A 19,750-nucleotide genomic window follows, 5' to 3' on the forward strand; every position below is an offset into this window, starting at 1 on the left:
GAGAGAGAGAGAGAGAGAGAGGAGAGAGAGAGAGAGAGGAGAAGAGAGGAGAGAGGGAGAGAGAGAGAGAAGAGAGAGAGAGAGAGAGAGAGAGAGAGGGAGAGAGAGAGAGAGAGAGAGAGAGAGATCAAGATGACCTGTGACTTCACCTGTCTGGTCTGATATCACTGCCCCCCCCACCCCCCATCCCCTCTGTGTCACTTACACATGTTATGAAGCTTCTTCGCTGATTATTACTGTTAATAACCCTCCTATAACCTGGAATCAACCTGCAACCCACCATGCACTTTGACTTTCTGTCCTCTAAACCCGAAGACTGTTGAAGGGGGTCGGGTGAGAGGGTGAGAGGGAGGAACTTGATATGCGATGACAGTGACTGGACATTTAGTAGCAACACAGTCTGGTCATTTACTAGCTACATAGCATTGCCAGTTTATCAGTTAATATTAGACATGACAAGCAAAACAGAACAGCAAAAATAAACAGTTGTTTTTTGTCCAATTAGTATTAGTGATGTACAGTATGTGTCTCTAAAGCTGTGTGATGATGTCAGCAAATGACGTGATCGCTGTCATAGCATATTGAGAAGGGAGGGGGAGAAGTTTGAATCGTTTCTTCTTGTTGAACATTCCAACCAATTCTAATTGGTAATGGCATCACAAAGGGTTCTTAACCCACTCCTATCCAGCTGTAAGATGCCAGAATTGAACACTGAGAATAGTGTTCGAAAAGCTCACACCTACAAGGGTCCCTCTCCTCTGTCTGCTGCTGTGTGCCAGTGAAACTTGTACAGCGCTCGCTACGTTCACTACATTGACTGTGTTTACTATTTACTACCTTTAACCTCCAACAGGGTTTTTCCAAAGCTCAAGCCCTCCAGTTCCTCAGTCCTGCTGGTTTTCCTTTCTCCCTGGCACTTGATTGATCGTTTAGTGTTACTGATAATGATTGGCTGTAGAGTGCACACACACCTGGTTTCCCAGGTAGAAATCAGTCTCTGATTAAACGAGAAGTAAGAAAACCAGTAGACACTGTGGCCCTCGAGGACAGGAGTTGATACCCCATACTACCCTCAAATAAAGGTCCCTGTCTTATCCTTGCTTGACCATCCAGTGGGCTGAGTCCCAGTCTGTTTCTGCTTTATGGCCAACTACTCCTTTGTTGTGGTCTTGTCAAGGTGAGGTAAAGGATGTAGTGTTCTTGAATGCAGAAACAGTCTGGCACCTAGGCTACTACATCCCCCATTATCTTTTCTGGCCAACTTTTGGCAAGACTCGAGAGGGATAGCTCCATTTCATAAAAAAATCATAAAAAAATGTAACTGCAAAAACAACAGCACAATACTTTTCTACGTGTATATATATTTTCTAGGGAATCCCGCTCCTTGCTTTTATCCCCCACTCCCACCCCTGCTGTTTGTCAGTGTTGATGTTAATTCTTAATCTGCACATGTTGTGTAAATAAACTGTATCCAGTCAGACTGTGTGTCTCTGTGTGTTTGCCACTGGAAGACCCTCACTAGTAACTTTGAACATATATTTATATCATAAAATTCATTTCCATAGTAAGATTTACATTAATCCAACAACACAATATATATATACTTTAACACAAATCACCGGGAAAAACTTCTGAAAAACCGCGAATGGTAATCAAATAATCTTTGGCGTTAAATTGTATCATCTCGTCTCCATGGTGACACCGAATTCAGCGTCGTCAGACCAAAATGTGTGTGGGTGTGTGTGGGGAGGGGGCGGGGGGGAGGGTTACATTTGAGTGACATTTGCTTCATTCAATCGATAAACTGGAAATTGCGAAATCAACTTACATCCGCCAATAACGTTCATTGGAAGAATGGAAGCGATGTTTTCATTGGTCACGACATTACTTCCCGTTTCGAACAAAACCCGCCAGTTCCCGTTTATGCTAGCGCCAGTAAAAAAAGTTAATGTAACAAAAGCTTCAACTTGACAACATCAACTAGTTTCGCTCAAGATAGTGCTTCAGAGAATGCTTCAGACATTTTTTGAACTGAAAGTTGGTGCAGTTTGCAGATAGTTGATTAGGGCTACTCTTGGAAAGAATTTGTTAGCTGTTAGCTACCGTCGTTTTTATTCCTTTGATTTGGACAGCAGTTGGCTAGCCAGCTATGCCAAAGCAAGGGCTTGCTAGACACAAGGTAAGACATCTCACCTATTCACAATGTCCCTGCGAACTGGTTCTTAGCCTTCCTGAAAATGACTGTAGTTAGCCTCATACAGTAGTGTCTAGCTTTTCCCCCTAGCCTCTCAGGGAAAGGACACCATTTTAGAGCGTATTCATATTCTGCTCCTGTTTTTGACTAACAGGTGATATCCTCTGGAAGACTAACTGGAGGTGGGAGGGGCCAGGGCTCAAAGAAGAGGTAAGTCAGGGCTGTCAAACTCGTTTAGCCCCGGGGACCGCATTCGGTCTTCAACGAGGTCCGGAGGGCCGCACTGAAATATTTCCTCGCCGCCAAAACTTGCAAAAAATAGTCCTCTGTCCATCGTTTTTGGAATTTAAGGCTCCCCGACTGTCTAGCTTTCATTTCGGTTATTATTAGCGAGCAGATTGGCATTTATTGTCATGAATCTTGCCCTGGAGGCAGCTCTGTAGAGTGGTCACTAGCTGGCACAGGCATACAAATCAGATTTGAAACCTAACCCTGTTACAGAGTGTCATCATATCCATTCACTGTCACTCTGTTCTGTAGGGGAGCAGGGCGTCCACTAGTAACTTCTACTGAGCCGGCCTATTCCCTCTACTCCACCGACTCAGAGAACCAGGTAATAACACATCCATAAACAGTCAGTAGCAACTTTAAAAACAAGCCTATAATGTGTAATATATTAATACGAGTTATAATCACCTAACAGTGATTATATGGTAAGTTGTAACCATGTTTTGCATCTATGCTCTCTCTAAGGTGACAATCATTCACAAGGGTCTGGATCGGTGTGCTACACTGCTCAATGGCATTCTCCAGGCAGAGACAGCAGGTACCAGTCAACTATTTACTCTGTTTCCACAGAACCTTTACATTTCTAGTTTAAATTATTGACCAAAGTGTTTGCATTGTGTGATAGAGGCCAAGCCAATCTCCGTCAGGGGAACAGGGAAGACTCGAGCCGCCAAATCCCGACCGCTGTGTACTCTGGGAAAGGAGAGAGTAGACGCAGAGAGGAGGAAGCAGACAAAGAGACCTGTCACTCAGACCGCTAAAAAAACAGGTGGGACCTGTGTGTGTGTGTGGGTGTGTGTGTGTGTGTGTGTGTGTGTGTGTGTGTGTGTGTGTGTAAAAATTAATACCTCTCTCTGCTCCAGCTCCCGTGCAGAAGACGATCCTATCATCCCTGTCGTATCCTGGGATGAGGAACAATATTCAGAGTTCAGCCGGAACGTCAGAACCGGGGTCAGGCGCTCGTTTTAACTGTCGCCTGACCACCTCCACCCCCACCCTGAGTCCTCAAAGACTCCCCCCTAACAACACACTATCAACACTACCCCCATGCCCCTCACTCCCTCTAGCCCAGCCTGGAGGCTCCATCTCTGGGGTGGCATCAGTCCACCTGGGGGGCTCTACCTCCACAGCTCCGTTAGCTGCTCCTGGAGCTGTAGCTACACCTCCACCCACAGGCCCAGTCCTCTCTCTCCTCGCAGCCCAACCAGGAGGCTTCATCTCTGGGGTTGGAGGTCCGGCTGCCCAGGGGAGATCCAGGTCCTGTAGTCTGCACCTTGGTGCTCTCTCTGTGGAGAGGCTAGCCCTGTCTGCCCCCCTGCCCTCTGATATCTCTGTGTCTGGAGAAAGTGGACATCCAATCTCTTATTCCTGCTCTCGCCCTCGTCAGGGAACACCAGTACTCTTCTCTGAAATTCATCCTCACCCCCAGCCTCACCCTCAGCCTCACTCTCACTCCCAGCCTCAGTCCCAATCTCACCCCCTTGCCAACACTCAACCCCAGTCTGCCCCAGATGCTCCATCCCTGGGCAGGGGGGGTCAGCTGGATTCTACCCAGGATGGAGAGGCCTTAGCCAGGGAGGCAAGGGGCCACATGGAGGGTAACGCTGGAGAGGAGGAAGAGGAGTGTCCCGTGAGAGACACCAGTGCCCAGACCAGCTTTAACATACAAACACACACCCAGCTTGCATACACACACCCACACACACACAAAGATCCAGTGCCTGTACAGGCATACTTACAACACACACATCCAGGTGTGGCTCCCAACCACACACACTCCTACACACGCATGGCGCTGGCAGTGGGCTGTAAGGGCTGTAGTCCAGAGGAAACGGCTCGTCAGGTGATGACTGTTCAATACCTCCTTGGAGAGTTGAAGGCTCTGCTCGCTGGCCAAGGTAATCACTCAATCAACCAAACTGTCAAAATAATCAGTCAGTCAAAATGACTATTTAATCAAATGTTAATGATCTCCGCCACTCTCTCTCTCTCTTTCACTCTCTCTCCTTCAAACCATTTTCCCTCCCTCTCTCATCTCTCTCCCTCCCTCCCCCCTCCCCCTCTGTAGACGGTGTAGCAGAGCGTCTGGTGGGTGAGCTGGAGCAGACAGTGTCTCTACTTCCTGTCATGGTGGGCAGCTCTAACATCCAGGCTGAGATTGCTCTGGTCCTGCAACCTCTACGCAGTGAGAACACACTGCTACGCAGGTCAGGACCATCCCCATCACCCAGGTCCTGGTGTGAGTGTTTCATACAGGAGGTTGATCATTTTAACGCGTGTGTGTGTGTTCAGGCGTCTGAGGATAGTGAACCAACAGTTGCAGGAGAGAGAGAGAGCAGAGAAGGAGGCCAGAGATGTCCACTGTGACACTGACGGTAAGATAAACTGCCCGACACTCTTTCAACTGTCTATCAGTGTGAGTTTATTATTTTGTGTGTCTGTATCTCTAAGTATCTAACCTCTGTCTCTTAGTGTCGGCTCTGCAGTCGGAGCTCAATGACGCTCACACAAGTCTGCAAGAGCTGCAGCGCGACAACACTGAGCTACGGCAAGCCCTGGTGGACACACAGCCAGCTGCAGCAGAGTGAAGCGGAGTGCAGTCACATCAGGAAAGGTAATAGATGAGGGGGGGAACGTACTCAACTTCTTTTCTATTTTCTATCTCCAGAATCAGGAGGAGTCATAAAATACATGAAGATCAGGGCCTTAAACTGGTCCATATTACGCTGAGATTAAAGGATCTCTGTGGTGTCTGTGTGTATTATCTAATATGGATATAATCTCTTTATATAAGTGTATGTGTGTGTGTGTGTGTGTGTGTAGATGTGCAGTCTGCTCTGGCTGATGTGCAGGGCTGTAACAGCAGGCTGGAGGAGTGTCAGAAGGAGAACGCTGCACTGGCCCTCAACATCCAGAAGAGGGAGCAAGAGATCCACACACTACAGGAGCACCTCAGGTGTGTGTGTGTGTACTTTGTAATAATTGATTGAAGGAGTTTTTATTTTTATTTTTTACTGACATTCTTTCTCTATCGACCTGTCCCTCTCTCTCTCTCTCTCTCTCTCTCTCTCTCTCTCTGTCTTTTCCTCCTGCTCGTTCTTTCTACCCTTCTCTCTCTCTCAGAGCTCTACAGGTCCCTGTCGCTGAGTCTCCCACTGTGACTGACATCCCTACGTCCCGCCTCCCTCTCACTAAACGAGCTCTGGACCAATACCAGGACCAGCAGGGTCCGTCAGACCACCCAGTCAGCCAATACCTGTGGTCGCTGGAGCAGAAGGGGTGTGGTTCTGTCTCCCTGCCCTGTAAAGGCCCTGAATGCAACTATACACACCAGCAGGACTTCAGTGTGTTTGCGCCAGGTGGTCCGAGTGTGTGTGCGTCTGCGAATCAGGACATGAGTGTGTGTGTGGCTCTGGAAAGAAAAGCCACCCCGCCTTTGGCCTTCGCCCCCCTGAGAGAGAATGAGAGGTCACCACTTCCTGTTGAGGGGTCACCGCTTCCTGTGAGGATGTCACAGAGAGGGGGGTCACCGCTTACTGTGATGTCACAGAGAGGAGGAGGAGCTTATGCTCAGGGTCAGAGGTCACCGCAGGGTCTTCAGAGCCTCAGTGTTGCCCTCGAGAGTTTCCCTCAATTAAAAAGCCTATTTTCTAATCTCCACCAATCGAACGGACTCTGCTCTAATGGCGCTGGACCCTCTGACCTGTCCCAGAGTCACCGGCGCCGTCTGGACATGGATATGGCATCACCGGGTAAGGGGCAGAACTCTTCACTTGACTCCACCGGCCTCTCCTTATGTGAGGTCAGATCCTTGGCTTCTGATTGGAGCGCAGGGTCAAGCTCGACCTTTGACACGCGTGACGAGCAGGAGTTCCGGAATGGGCTGGCCGCTCTGGACGCCAGCATTGCCAGCTTGCAGAGAACTATAAAGCAGGACCTCAAGAGATGAGACAGACAGAGACACATGCAATCACACACACAGCGAGGTAGTCTGAATCTACTCCAATGTAATAAAATAACCAATGTATTTTTCTAGGTTTGTGTTTTTTTTTTTATTGTACTTTATTTGAATAAAATGGCAAATAAAATATGTATTCTTTATTTGTTAATATTTATTATTTACTTTATAGACTGGTTAGCTGAGAACTTCACGAAAACGAAGCACAAACTTCAATGGGGGAGAAGGCCATGTGTTGGTCCTCTGTAGCTCAATTGGTAGAGCATGGCGCTTGTAACGCCAGGGTAGTGGGTTCGATCCCCGGGACCACCCATACGTAAAAATGTATACACGCATGACTGTAAGTCGCTTTGGATAAAAGCGTCTGCTAAATGGCATATTATATTATATTCTGGGTGGCCAGATGGCTAGCAACAATGACAAGAAACTGCCATGTGGGGAATTATAAGCGGCTCATTTCAGCTAGTTGTATTTTCTTTTTGATACCATGTCTTTTTTTGAGGTGTTTTGACAGATGTCACTTCAGTGGTAATATGGCTCAAATTCGCTAGCTAGCTAACCAACAACTGTAATGATGTATTTGAGAGACAAGTGCTCAGAGGGTAGTGCATACGGCCCAGTACATCACTGGGGCCAAGCTTCCTGCCATCCAGGACCTCTATACCAGGCGGTGTCAGAGGAAAGCCCTCAAAATTGTCAGAGACTCCAGCCACCCTAGTCATAGACTGTTCTCTCTGCTACCGCATGGCAAGCGGTACCGGAGTGCCAAGTCTAGGTCCAAAAGACTTCTCAACAGCTTCTACCCCCAAGCCATAAGACTCCTGAACAGCTAATCATGGCTACCCAGACTATTTGCACTGCCCCCCCCACCCCATCCTTTTACGCTGCTGCTACTCTGTTAATTATTTATGCATAGTCACTTTAACTCTGCCCACATGTACATATTACTTCAACTACCTCAACTAGCCGGTGCCCCCGCACATTGACTCTGCACCGGCACCCCCCTGTATATATAGCCTCCCTACTGTTATTTTATTTTACTTCTGCTATTTTTTTCTCAACACTTTTTTTGTTGTTGTTTAACTTTAACTTTTTTGTAAAAAATAAATGCACTGTTGGTTAAGGGCTGTAAGTAAGCATTTCACTGTAATGTCTGCACCTGTTGTATTCGGCGCATGTGGCCAATAAAATTTGATTTGATTAGATTTGTACAACTTAATTTATGTTTTCAATAAACATTGGAGACGAAATATAGTTCACATGTTATCAACAATATATGCCAACCCTGTCTCTTTTGCCCCATAGTTTTGTTATTAAACAACCAACCCGTCATTTGAATTAAGGGAGAAGGAAATATGATGTATTGTAAAGAAAGAATGGGAATTGTGCCCTGCTAACTGTAGTCGCACATTAGTGACGTAAGGAGTGTTGCTGTAGAAACAAGTTAAGCTTCCTGGTCCGTGCTTGTGGCTGTTGGCAACAAGAAAGCACGAAAATTGATTTCTATTTGATCGCGTCTGATTTCATTCGAAGAATAATGTAGCTAGTCAATTTTGTATATGGTTTTATACTTCAGATTTGGGAGCGAAAGATTACTGTAATAAACTCGGGATGAGTTTCGCTAGAAATGACACAGACGCCGGGCTACGGGCACTGGTCGCGAGCACAAACATTAAGCCAGAGCAGAAGGTTCCTCAAGTTCTCTCAAAATTACAAGGTTAAATTAGTTAGCTAACTCCTTTATATGCAAAAACGTGTTATTTGACTTTGCTTGCACGTGTGTGTCATTCCTGATACCCAACTAACTATCATTCCTTATTTTTCGACATTGAAGATATTCTGAATAGGATATCTGTCCCAAGACGATAGAGAGTTGGGTGCGTTCAAGAACGCCTTATTCAGCCATGGCATACTTCAATACTGCGCAGGAGACGCCCTCAAACTGAACTATGCCAAAGTTGAAGGAGGCTACGCAACTGCCACACAGTTGGCAGAAATTCTCAGGTACGATTTTAGAATCTTGAACCACACCAAAAAGATATAACAAAGTCTGTGTTGACTGTACTAAAACAAACAACCCTAGACATGACACTACCAATGGACAATGCCTACCCCAGATACTTCTTCAAGGCCCCTGATAGGCCTAGGATGGAATAATAATTGATGCAAGCAGATCTATGAGGTGGGGGGGTCATATGTATGTAAACTTTAGCTAGCAGTGGTTTGGCATTGATTTCTTTGTGTGCATATGCATTCTCCTTTAGCTCCTGCTGTGTGGGTGTGGACCTGGGCGGAGACACTGAGGCCTTCCATAGGCGGCTGCTCCCGTCCGTCACAGACAGCCTGCTGTCATTGGCCAGTCGGCTGATGAACAGAGCTTTGGCGGTAAGGGACGTAACATTTCAAGTTTGGAATGTCCTCAACAAAAATATGTCTATTGACATCATCTCTCTCTCTCTCTCTCTGTAGGAGAATGGGCAGCGTGAGATGTTTCGTTTCTTCAGGAAGGTGATGGACTCTGTGTGTTGGCTTCTGAAAGCCCATGGTCACCTGGCCACACAAGGTGAGATCTAACGTCCAATACTTTTTTTTTAATATATTTTTTTTAAATGCCAAACAGACCCCTAACCCCTATCCCTTACCTAACTAACAATGCACACCCTTCTTTCTTTCTCTCTCTCTCTCTCTCTCTCTCGCTCTCTCGCTCTCTCTCTCACTCAGTCCTGCAGTCAGACCACTATGAGAGGATGTTAATGAGTGAGGAGGAGAGAGTGGGAACCGTGTGTGTGTCACTGTGGCATCAGCTTCTGACAGCCAACAGGTAGCATATTACCACACACACACACACACACACACACACACACACACACACACATCAATTCATTACCCCACTCTCTCTCTGTAGTGAGTTAGTAGCAGGTTTGGGAAAAGGCCCCTTGTCTGTGATTCTGGATGACGTCGTGTACAGAATGGCTCACACATCCAACCCTGTTGTGGGAGGGGCAGCAATTAGGACACTCCTCCTGGTTGCCCGGCAGCAAGAATCCGCCCTGCAGCTTATCATCCACAGGTTCAAAGGTCAGGGGGCAGGGTTTGCATATTTTCAGGCTATGAACTAAAAAAGGACTTTCATGCGTAGACTTTATATGCTTGCAAAAGCAATCATGACGTTTTTTATGGTTTGTGTGTTGCAGGGTTGGAGGGCATGATTGGTCGAGAGTGGAGGGGGCGGGGCTTCGATGAGGAAGTGGACCAGCTGATAAAGCTGCTGCAAAGAGAAGTCCCCAAACCAGCTGATCACACAGAGGTAAAATATATTGTGTGTGTGCGTGTGTGTGTGCGTGCCTTACACTCTCTCTTTGTTGACAGACGTGGCCAGAGGAGTGTGTGAGAGCGGCGTGTGTGATCCAGGCAGCATGGAGATCCTATCAGACCAGGAGGAGAGTGAAGAGTCTGCCCAGAGCTGTCAGAACACTGCAGAGGAGCTTCAGGTGTGTGTGGCCGTTACTTTTTCACCAATCTATGATCGTGTTTTGTATCTCTGTTAAATGTGTTGAAATTCCAGGGCTCATCTGTAAAAGAGACATTGGTCTCAGCATGACTCAAAATAAAGGTTAAATAAATACGATAATAATAATTCCACAGACATTTCACTGTGTGTGTGTGTGTGTGTGTGTGTAGGGAGCGGCGGCGGAGGAGAGTGCAGCAGGCTCAGGCTGTGTGCTGGGAGGAGGAGCTGAGACTACAGCTGTGTGTCAAGAGACAGAGAGCCAGGAGAGAGTTCCATCAGAAACAACTACAGCTACTGTACCTACTGCCCCCAGGTACACACACACTCACTCACTCACACACACACACTCACACACACACACACACACACACACACACACACTCACACAGGTACACACACTCACACACTCACACAGGCACACAAACACACCACACACACACTCACACAGGCACACACACACTACCTGTTACAGCAGAGACAGAGCAGAATGATGCCAGTTTGTTCGTTTAGTTAGGCCTGCCATCTACAGCCTTCACATTGTGTGTGTGTGTGTGTGTGTGTAGGTCAGGTGCAGCAGTACCTCGGGGAGGTTGAGAGGCAGGCTGCGATACGGATCCAGAGGGTTTGGCGAGGCCACCGAGAGAGACGGAACTTCCAGCAACGGAGAAACACACACACAGAGCACAGAGCTGCTGTCGTCCTGCAGAGAGCAGTATTAACACACACACACACACACACACTCACACACACACACACACACACACACACACACAGAGCACAGAGCTGCTGTCGTCCTGCAGAGAGCAGTATTAACACACACACACACACACACAGAGCACAGAGCTGCTGTCGTCCTGCAGAGAGCAGTATTAACACACACACACACACTCACACACACACACACACACACACACACACACACACACACAGAGCACAGAGCTGCTGTCGTCCTGCAGAGAGCAGTATTAACACACACACACACACTTCCAATAGACTACCGCTGTTGTAAGCTAAAGCTGAACACAACGATCAAACAAATGTAGCACGCAGCAGCATCTGAATTCATCTTGACAGTTTATTGTCCCTCCCCCGTTAGGTTCTTCGCTTTCTGAAGCGGCGGAGAGCTGAGAAAGCCCCTCCTTCCCTCTCTCCTTGGATTGGTCCTCGGGGTTTGACTGACAGTCGGAGGGCAGAGCTGAAGAGAGAGGTGGAGGAACATATTGCCCTGCACCCGGTGAGTCTGAATATTACTTCAAGTTGTGTGTCTGTTTGGTTTTACTATCCTTGTGGGGATCAGATGTTCTCACATGATAGTAAAACAAGGAATATTTGGACAAGTGGGGACATTTCACCGGTCCTCACAAGGAAAAAGTATATTTTAGGCTTAGGTTTAAGGTTACGATGAGGGTTTGGGGTTAGGGAAAATAGGATTTTGAATGGGAATCGGTTGTTTGGTCCCCACAAGGATAGGAGAACAAACGTGTGTGTGTAACGATGTCTCTGTGTGTGTAGTCCTCTGTGGTGTCTCTAGAGGACAGTAGGGAGCTCCATGCTCAGACCCAAGCCTTGCTGCTCCAGCATCTACAGGGGAGAGAGGCGGAGAGGAGAGAACACACACACACACAGGCCCTGCTGGCACAGATCAACACCGACCTGGAACTGCTGCTGAGTAGGTATCACACGTACACACACACACACACACCAGTCTCTCCTCTCTTCCTCTCTTCCTCTCCCTCCTTCCCTTCATCTATCTTTCTCTCTTAGATGCCCCCTCACTCAGTGACGCCACGGTAACCAACTGTGACGTGTTCAGGAGTCGCTCTGCCCCCGTAGCCGCCCGCGCCCGGCAATCCCACAATGCAATGCTCCAGGCCGGTCGCCTGCCTTGGTGGAAGATGCTGGGAGATGATGACATCACCTGTCCTGAATCAGACTCCGCCCACAAAGACCACCTGCTGGAGGCAGAGTTTAACTCACTGTATTTAGGAGGAAGCTGACGATGTTGTTCCACAACAGTATTGTAACGCTATTATAACATTGTCATAGGGCTGTTGTGATAACGTCATTATAACACTATGACGTCAAACCTGCTTTGGAATTCAACCAATCATGGGTTTCAGTCTGGACTGGGGTTAGTTGAAGCAGGTGTGTTGCTGCAGGGGAGTTTTCATCAGTCTCTGTGTGACTGGTCCCTTAAGGAAGAGTTTGTGTCTAAGTAATTGTAAAGCAATTTTGTGTACAGAAGTCTTCATTTAAAGTTTGTACTTTTCTACTATTATGTAATTGTGTGTCCTGGCTGTAGAGATGTTCAGTCATTTTGATAAGTAGAGTATTTATTTGTTGTCCAACAACTCACATGCCAGTGCTGAATTTGTGTGTTAACAGTGTACCCAGACTGCCTAGTGCTTACCCAACGCCAACAGTCATTATGTTGTTACACACACCCAGAAAACACACATACCAGAAAGATTTGATTGGCCAATGTTTATTTTCAGCGTATTACAATGAACAGCATTTATCAGACAGAAACATTATCATAAAGCTTACAAAATGAAGGCACAGACACATAACACATATTTTTCTGTACCGTAGTTTCACATAGTTATTTCTTCTGACTCCTGCATATTAAGGCTGGCAGTTTTACATAGCTTTTTACTAGGGCCCAGAGTTAGAATCTGTCAGGGCTGAACCACAAACAGAATGATAAGTCATTTGAAAGCAGACAGAGACATTTAGGGCTCGATTGAATCAGATCCGCTTTAGCTGACATCCTCATAGCGGTTGTTTTGGCGGTGTCGGTGGTGGAACTGTGTTAGAGCTGTCAGATCCACAAGCGGCTCCTGGCATTATACCTAAAGCGGACGTTGTCATTGGCTGCACGGAGTCACATTAACAGAAATCCCATGCAGCCTTGTTCACAAGTTTGAACACTGGAATGTGAGATGTAATCTACACCTCCATTAAGATGATAGAAATCCTCATTTAGTTTAACGATTTTCAATTTGAGCGTCATTATTTCTATATAGCCTACACTTTCTCGTTCTGAACTTCTAATGCGGGTGTGGTTAGGCTCACCGATTTGATAGCTCCAATGCAGTTCCACCTCCAACAACACCAAAACATCCGCTATGCAGGCGTCTGCTATTGCTGGTTAACACTTGATCTGATTGAATCTAGGCCTTTGTTTTTTGAGGTGCACATACACTAACACATTTGTTTGGCATCATATGCACATACACATTGGTCGCGTTGCCCTGCTCAGACGTTGCATTCATCAACCAATGGCTCCGTGCCACGTCATCGACTGTGCTGTCGGGCATCAGATTGCTATGATATATGATGTGGTTAGCTGATACTTAAAATACCTTTCCAGAAGATGTAAGATCTGGCATACGTTTGCAACGCCTTGGCAGAGGAACACCCAGCATCTAAGATGTTGAGTTAATTAAAGGCCTTCTGGTGCCGGGTCCCAGGGCAGTACTGATCATGCCCATGTGGGCATTGACCAATCACATCGTTTATTAGAAGGAATGGGTGGAGACAGGTGGCCAACCGGGCCCGCCCAGCCGGACATGATTGGGTGGCTGTGGGTGGCTCTCGCTGTTGATTGGTCCGTGAAGCTGGGCGCAGGGAGAAGAGGCGGTACTCCCGTCTGTACGCCCGACCGTCCACAGACACGGGTACTGACTGAGAACACACACCTTGCTTTATAAACAAAAACAGTAGATTCTAAAGAGCTATACCATTACTTAATCTATATCTATGTTTTCATGTCGTACCTGCTGCTATTGGTGGACGGGGGTGAGGAGGGTGTGGTCACGGGTAGGGCTGAGGAGGAGGGGCCGGGGGAGGAGACACTGGACCAGCCATCAGGACCCCCAGACAACACCTGTAGCCCCTCAGACAGAGAGACTGGAGGGAGGGTTGGAGATGAGGGTGAGGCGGAGCGGGAGACAAAGGGGTGGGGAACAAGAGGGACAAGGGAACAGGTCAGGCTGGTGTGATAGCTTCATTTTTCAACAAAAGTTTTTAAAAGGGTGTGGAAGAGAGAGAGCTGGGGAGATGGCGGTGTGTCTCACCAGAAGTGTGCGTGCGGTGCGGCAGGTAGGAGGAGGGGTAGGGGGCAGGCCTGGGGGGGTAGTGCTTGTACCCATGAGAGGGGGCGAGAGGCAGACCCCCACTATAGGGGAAGCTAGGACCCCCACCTGAACACAGCGAGTCTGGGTTAGACAGAAACCAACCACCTATAGGAAGAGGGAACACAAGGTTTAAAAGTGTATTATTGTTATTTAGTAGATTCAAATAATTCAATTTGAATCAAATTAGTCCTAAAGGCCCACTCACAGTGTTGAATTCCCACATGGCTATCAAATGGGGACTCCAATGGACTGTTCGGGTGGTTCCTGCAAAGAGAATAATTCAATGATAAGCTATATGAGTTCACTCTGTGAACTGGTGCGATTCAAATAAGCAAGAGATACAGCATTACAGTGACTAGTGTGAGACCTGTGCTAACCATGCTAATTGTGTTAGCAAATACGTGTAAACAGCTAAGGTAGTGTCTGTGTATGTGTGTGTGTGTGTCTGTGTGTTAGGAGCTCTAGTTTCTCTCACACACTTCACACTGCCTCTTCAACAAGCCTCACATAGAGATGGTGAACTAGGCTTTAAACAGCTAATAACGACCCGCTAATCACTTACCATTTCAGGAGCTAATGCTAGCCCGCAGTGATATCATAATGGTACAAGCTAATGCTAACATGTAGTAATATCATAGCGATATTCTGGTGGGAAACCCTAACGCTAGCTGGTACAGATGAGGCCTTACCTCTCTTTGGCGTCCAGGAAAGCCTTAGCGAAGGGGTTGTATTTGATCTTCAGAGCAGTGATCTTCAGAGGGAAATAAACAATGTCACTGACTGTAACATACACACATTTTAGGCGCTCTGGCTTAATCAAGAAGTTTAATCGTGAACTCTGGATGATGACGCTGATTCAATGACAGTTGATATTGACAGTGTGTGTGTGTGTGTGTGTGTGAGAGAGAGAGACCAGTCACCTCTTCGTTCTGGTAGGCAGTGACAGCAATGAACTGTGTGTCGCTGAAAGAGACGTTAGTGACCATTCGGTGGCTTCCGCCCACTCTCACGATGTGGAGCTGAGGTTCATACTTATGGAGAGAGTTCAACATGATCTGGAGAGAGAGAAGGATGGGGATGGGGGAGGAGAGGAGAGGAAGAAATAGAACGAGAAGGGGGGATGAAAGAAGAGAATGGAGAGGGAGAGAAAGAGAAATAAAGAGAGTGGGTACAACTCAGAACACTGGGTAGGCCTACATTATGACAGTTTGAGGGAGAGGTTTGCAGGAACCCCAAACCCTAAAACTAAGAACAAATAGACTACAGTCCTTACAATATTACTTCATTACTGTCCATTCTAGCATAAAATCTAGTCTCTGGCTCTCCCTCTCTCAATCCCTCACTCCACCAATTAACCAATTACAGCCCTCAGAGAGAGGACAAAACAAACTGTTTTTTATTCTAATTGGGAGCTTAGCTTCACCTCTCACACCAACCAGCTGCCCAGGGCTCTCTCTCTCTCTCTCTCCGTCTGTGTGTGTGTGTGTTGTTTTTGTTTGCGTGTGTGTGTGTGTGTGTGTACACTCTAGTTGGAGTGTGTGTGGGCTTTTTAAATATGCTGTTTTTGCCTCCATCTCTCTATAAAACATCTGAAGGACTGATGGATAAATCAATTTTACATAGTAAAAAAAAAAAACAGGCAATTACCATAATGTACAACTAACCACTGCAATTATTTAATTATGCCTCGGCTCTTCTTTACCGGACGCAATGCCAACACCACATTACCTGCCAGTCAGAGGTGTGTGTGTGTTTCTGTGTGTGTGTGTGCACGTGCGTGTGTGCGTCCGTATCTGTGTTTGTGTTTGTTTGGGTTATGGGTTCATGTAAATACCATTAAAAAAAATTGGCAGATCACAGTGGTTAGTGTGTGCGTATGTGGCCCCTGGAGGGCCTCCTGGAGTGGGCAGCTCTCAGCAGGAAGTGCATTAAACCTCAGAGAGCCAATTAAGAGCTGTTTATCTGGTTCCCGTGGAGACAGGGGCCACAGGGTGAAGTGGGCGAGGAGAGGGGCCCTAAGCAGGGCACTAATTGTATAAATGCACACTTGATGTTTCGCTTTTCGGGGAAACAAACAGAGATTAGGGGAAAGACATGGATTATGAAAAGATCCATGACTGAAGGGCCCCTCCACTGGAGATATAGGGCTGCGTTTACACAGGCAGCCAGATTCTGATATTTTTCCCAATTATTGACAAAAGAGCTGATCTGATTGGACAAAAGACCAATTACTGGGAAAAAAAGATCAGAATTGGGCTGCCTGTGTAAACGTAGCCTAGGTGGCCCTTAATTCACCCCCGCAGAAAAGGAAGACGGAGAAAGGAAAATTGGAGAGTGGTTAGCAGTCTACTGCTAGAGGAGGAAGGTATATTTCTGTATATTATTTTAGTAGAACTTTAGAAGTTGCCTGAAGAAATATGAAATAAATAAAATGCAACAACATGAAGTTAGTGATGTATGTAGTGCAGCTGGGGATGAACTGTTGAGTTTTGGCTTAGCCCCAGAAACAATGTTAGCGACAATGGACTGACTGTGTGTGTGTGTGTGTGTGTGTGTGTGTATGTTTGTGTTTGTTTGTGTGTGTGTGTGTGTGTGTGTGTGTGTGTGTGTGTGTGTGTGTGTGCCTGTGTGTATGCTCTACCTGTCCACCTCCGTTGAGCTTGTTGGTGAGTTTGACCTTGCTGAAGGAGACTGGTGCCTTCATCCAGTGGGCTCCGAAGTTCGGTGAGTCGGGATGGATGTACACACAACCATTACCGGCAGGCTCCGGTTTACCGGCTGTAACCCACTCCCCATTAACGTACTTCCAGCGGTGGCTATCAGCTGGCTGGAAGTCCAGCAGGAAGGAGTACATGGCGTTGGGGTCCAAACCCGATACACTCACTTTCAGCACCGGAAACATCCGCCTGGAACACACACACACACAGTAGGAACGCACAAATGAATACACGTACACACACACACAGGCACGCAGTATGCACCCGCACGCACACACACACACACAATCCAACTCTAAACTCGCGGTTTCAGACTTTTTTGACTTTTTTTCTGTCTCTTTTTACTTTTTAAAAATAATGTTTTGTTTTTCCCAAATAAAAATGTTCTGAAGTGGTCAACGTGTAAATGGACAGACACCCACCAGGTGAGCTGACCTGCCACTAAAACCGGTCAAGCCGCCCCTCAGTGCATGAGAGGGTCGGCACAAAAGCGTCCATGCACCAGAAAAATCTATTAAACCGTCCTATACACTATGGGCATTACTGATTATAGAACGCAGATTTTAAAAAAATAACATGTTTTCTTAATTTAAGAATGTGCCGATAAATATAGTCAGTAATAACCAGCTTGGTTAGGTTTGCAGTCGGAATGTTCCGAACTAATGTTTTGTAGACGAATCAAATAGACGATTAACATATCAAATGTTAATTCATAACATCAAAGACACCAGACTATACAATTAAATTGAATCAATTTTAATAACTCTGCATTTCGTATAAGCCTTAGGCTATAGCCTATAAGGGATCATGATAAAGGATTATGTCATTGACATTTTCAAAACACATTTTATGTCTCTCCTTCCTTGTCTTACAATATTTTCTGGTTTACTAAATTTGACCTGAACTTTCTCAAACTTAACTAACATAAGCTCAACATTTCTGGTTGTTAGAATGTGTTGCCCTTTTCTTCCGTAGACTATGACACTTTCCAGCTCTAATAAGTAGAAGAAAAAAACGTTCTGTCTATTCCTAAATAACGAATATTATTCAATAGCACTAGGTCTGAAATGACAGATAGGCCTATGTAATTAATAGTTTTCGCTTAGATCTAATTGTTATGAAATCGTAATGATTATATAGGAATAGGGCAATAGCTACGCTTATATACATTTCACACAAATTTGAAGCTGAAAAAAGGGCTGAATTAAAAGTTTCGATCAATATGCGTTTTGGAAGAAGTGAGTAATTGAAAATCGAATTATTAATTGAAATCGAATGGTCTCTTAATTGGGTAATTGATTAAATCCCCTCTAATATAACATACGTGTTAGAAGTTTTAGAGTGATATGTGTGACAGAGAAATATTGGTTTTTGTATAGGATTAAATTATCCTGCATGTGTTCATTAAATTAATTTAGCAATGGGTGGATAACTATAATGGGTGATCAAATTACCAAACTCTTGAAACTTGCATTTGGTGTTGTCTATATGTTTGTCTGTGAATATCCTCTTGCGGTTGAGGATCAATAAAGTATTTTTGACTATTCTAAAATTATCGTCTATCTCACTATCAGCTCGAGCTCACCTGCCGCTCTTGGTGACTATCATCTCATTGGTGACTTCTTTAAACTTCCGCCACAGTTCCGCTTCCTCGAGCGTCACCTTCAGCTGCTTCTCGGTGGGGTCCCCCTTCTCGCGCCCCGCTTGCAGCTCGCTCTCCACCACGCTTAGCAGTCGCGAGATACAGCACTGGCTGGCAGGACCGGGGCAGAGGGTACCCCCAGCCCCAGCCCCAGCCCTGCCGCTACCTTCTGCCAAACCCTCAACCTTCATTTGGGGACCTGAACGAGGCTAAAGGCTACCTCTCAAATAAGACTGATGTTTTCTCTAAGGAAAGTTTAAAATGAGGTCAAACCAAAAAAATATCGATAACTAATTAGCCTAAATATCTCACTCAACAGGTGATGGGGGGAAAAACGTCGTTAGAATCGGTTAAATTGAAACAAAACAAATGATTTCCCATTTGGGGGTTTTAGCCATGAGGATGATAAGCTGCAGTTGAAAATCAATGCGACACTGGTGCTGAGCACAAGACAGGTTTCGCCGGCCGGTCATGTGATCAACTGTCACTAATTGACCGTTTATAGAGCGTCATCTGTCAAAGGGGTGAGAGAGGAAGAGCAAGAGAGAGGAAGAGGAAGGGAGAGAGATAACTTTTTCTTTGATGAGCTAGCCTAGACATTAAAGGGGCAATCTGCAGTTGCTGCATCTAATTTTGGACTTATAAATTAATTATATATACCCATTGATTCTTAAAGAACATAACGTGTAAATGCCTCATGAGCTTAGTTCAACTGTAAAACCTCAACATAACCCAAATGTTAAGCTTGTAAACATTGTAAATGTAAACAAACACTGTAGCCTATAGCCTCAAAACATGCTTAAAACTACAGTGTTAATATCTTGGATGATCAGTCCTTGCATCCATAGCTTGGTCTATGAATTTGGGAGTGGTTACATTTCCCCAGGCACATCCCTCATCTTTTGACCAAAACAGAGGCGGGATTTTACTTTGTTATTGTTTCAACTAAGCTAAGGATAGCCCCTTTAAGTCTTCAGGATTCCGCTCTCAAAAAGATTTAGGGCTTTATAAAATATCCAAAGACCTATCAATAATATCAGGCTCTCTCTCATCTTGCGTTGAAATGCCATACGCCTATTTTACCACTTTTGTCAGTATGTTGACTTTTTAGGCGCAAACTTTCAGCACCATGGATAGCGAGCGTGTGCGTCCGCGGTGGCCAGAAGCCAAGTTGACTGGCTTTTCCGTTCGAAATGATCACAATTCCACAAAAAGACTAACGTCGCTTTCGTGGGCCTGTAGCCTTATTATCTAAATCATTATCCGTGACTAAGGTTAATGGTCTAACTAAAGGTACTCTT

The 19,750-nt window shown here is 45.9% G+C and overlaps 4 protein-coding genes across 4 annotated transcripts in view; 3 read left to right on the forward strand and 1 right to left on the reverse strand.

Moving 5' to 3' along the window:
• Positions 1 to 585, forward strand: part of kalrnb (kalirin RhoGEF kinase b) — a gene marked incomplete at both ends in the record, with an annotated part of 45,086 nt that extends 44,501 nt beyond the window's left edge. Inside the window, 1 exon segment of the mRNA XM_084152454.1 lies at positions 554 to 585. Coding sequence (XP_084008580.1) covers positions 554 to 585 — 32 coding nt within the window.
• Positions 586 to 2,149: 1,564 nt separating this feature from the next.
• ccdc14 (coiled-coil domain containing 14) lies at positions 2,150 to 6,431 on the forward strand (the record flags this gene model as incomplete). Its single annotated transcript, XM_084152455.1, has 13 exons — positions 2,150 to 2,179; positions 2,349 to 2,404; positions 2,735 to 2,807; positions 2,948 to 3,020; positions 3,108 to 3,251; positions 3,346 to 3,635; positions 3,870 to 4,112; positions 4,212 to 4,380; positions 4,551 to 4,689; positions 4,775 to 4,898; positions 4,955 to 5,096; positions 5,306 to 5,438; positions 5,606 to 6,431. 13 exons carry the CDS (start codon positions 2,150 to 2,152, stop codon positions 6,429 to 6,431), a joined length of 2,442 nt encoding a protein of 813 aa, XP_084008581.1.
• Positions 6,432 to 7,961: 1,530 nt separating this feature from the next.
• iqcb1 (IQ motif containing B1) lies at positions 7,962 to 12,223 on the forward strand. The gene is given in 14 exon segments (XM_084152398.1): positions 7,962 to 8,157; positions 8,275 to 8,297; positions 8,299 to 8,444; positions 8,705 to 8,825; positions 8,910 to 9,003; positions 9,162 to 9,261; positions 9,346 to 9,518; positions 9,635 to 9,747; positions 9,810 to 9,931; positions 10,122 to 10,264; positions 10,515 to 10,663; positions 11,048 to 11,185; positions 11,464 to 11,620; positions 11,716 to 12,223. Coding segments are annotated over 14 exon segments (1,818 nt in total). The 5' UTR covers positions 7,962 to 8,051; the 3' UTR covers positions 11,949 to 12,223.
• Positions 12,224 to 12,422: 199 nt separating this feature from the next.
• On the reverse strand, positions 12,423 to 18,640 carry tbx19 (T-box transcription factor 19; the record flags this gene model as incomplete). Its single annotated transcript, XM_084152520.1, has 8 exons — positions 12,423 to 13,638; positions 13,731 to 13,863; positions 14,031 to 14,195; positions 14,296 to 14,354; positions 14,780 to 14,841; positions 15,011 to 15,145; positions 16,732 to 16,996; positions 18,393 to 18,640. The coding sequence occupies 8 exons, from the start codon at positions 18,638 to 18,640 to the stop codon at positions 13,473 to 13,475; spliced, it is 1,233 nt and encodes a 410-aa protein (XP_084008646.1). The 3' UTR covers positions 12,423 to 13,472.
• Positions 18,641 to 19,750: the final 1,110 nt, after the last annotated feature.

This window comes from Coregonus lavaretus, assembly GCF_964263955.1.
Source record: "Coregonus lavaretus genome assembly, chromosome: 35".
Lineage (NCBI taxonomy): Eukaryota > Metazoa > Chordata > Actinopteri > Salmoniformes > Salmonidae > Coregonus > Coregonus lavaretus.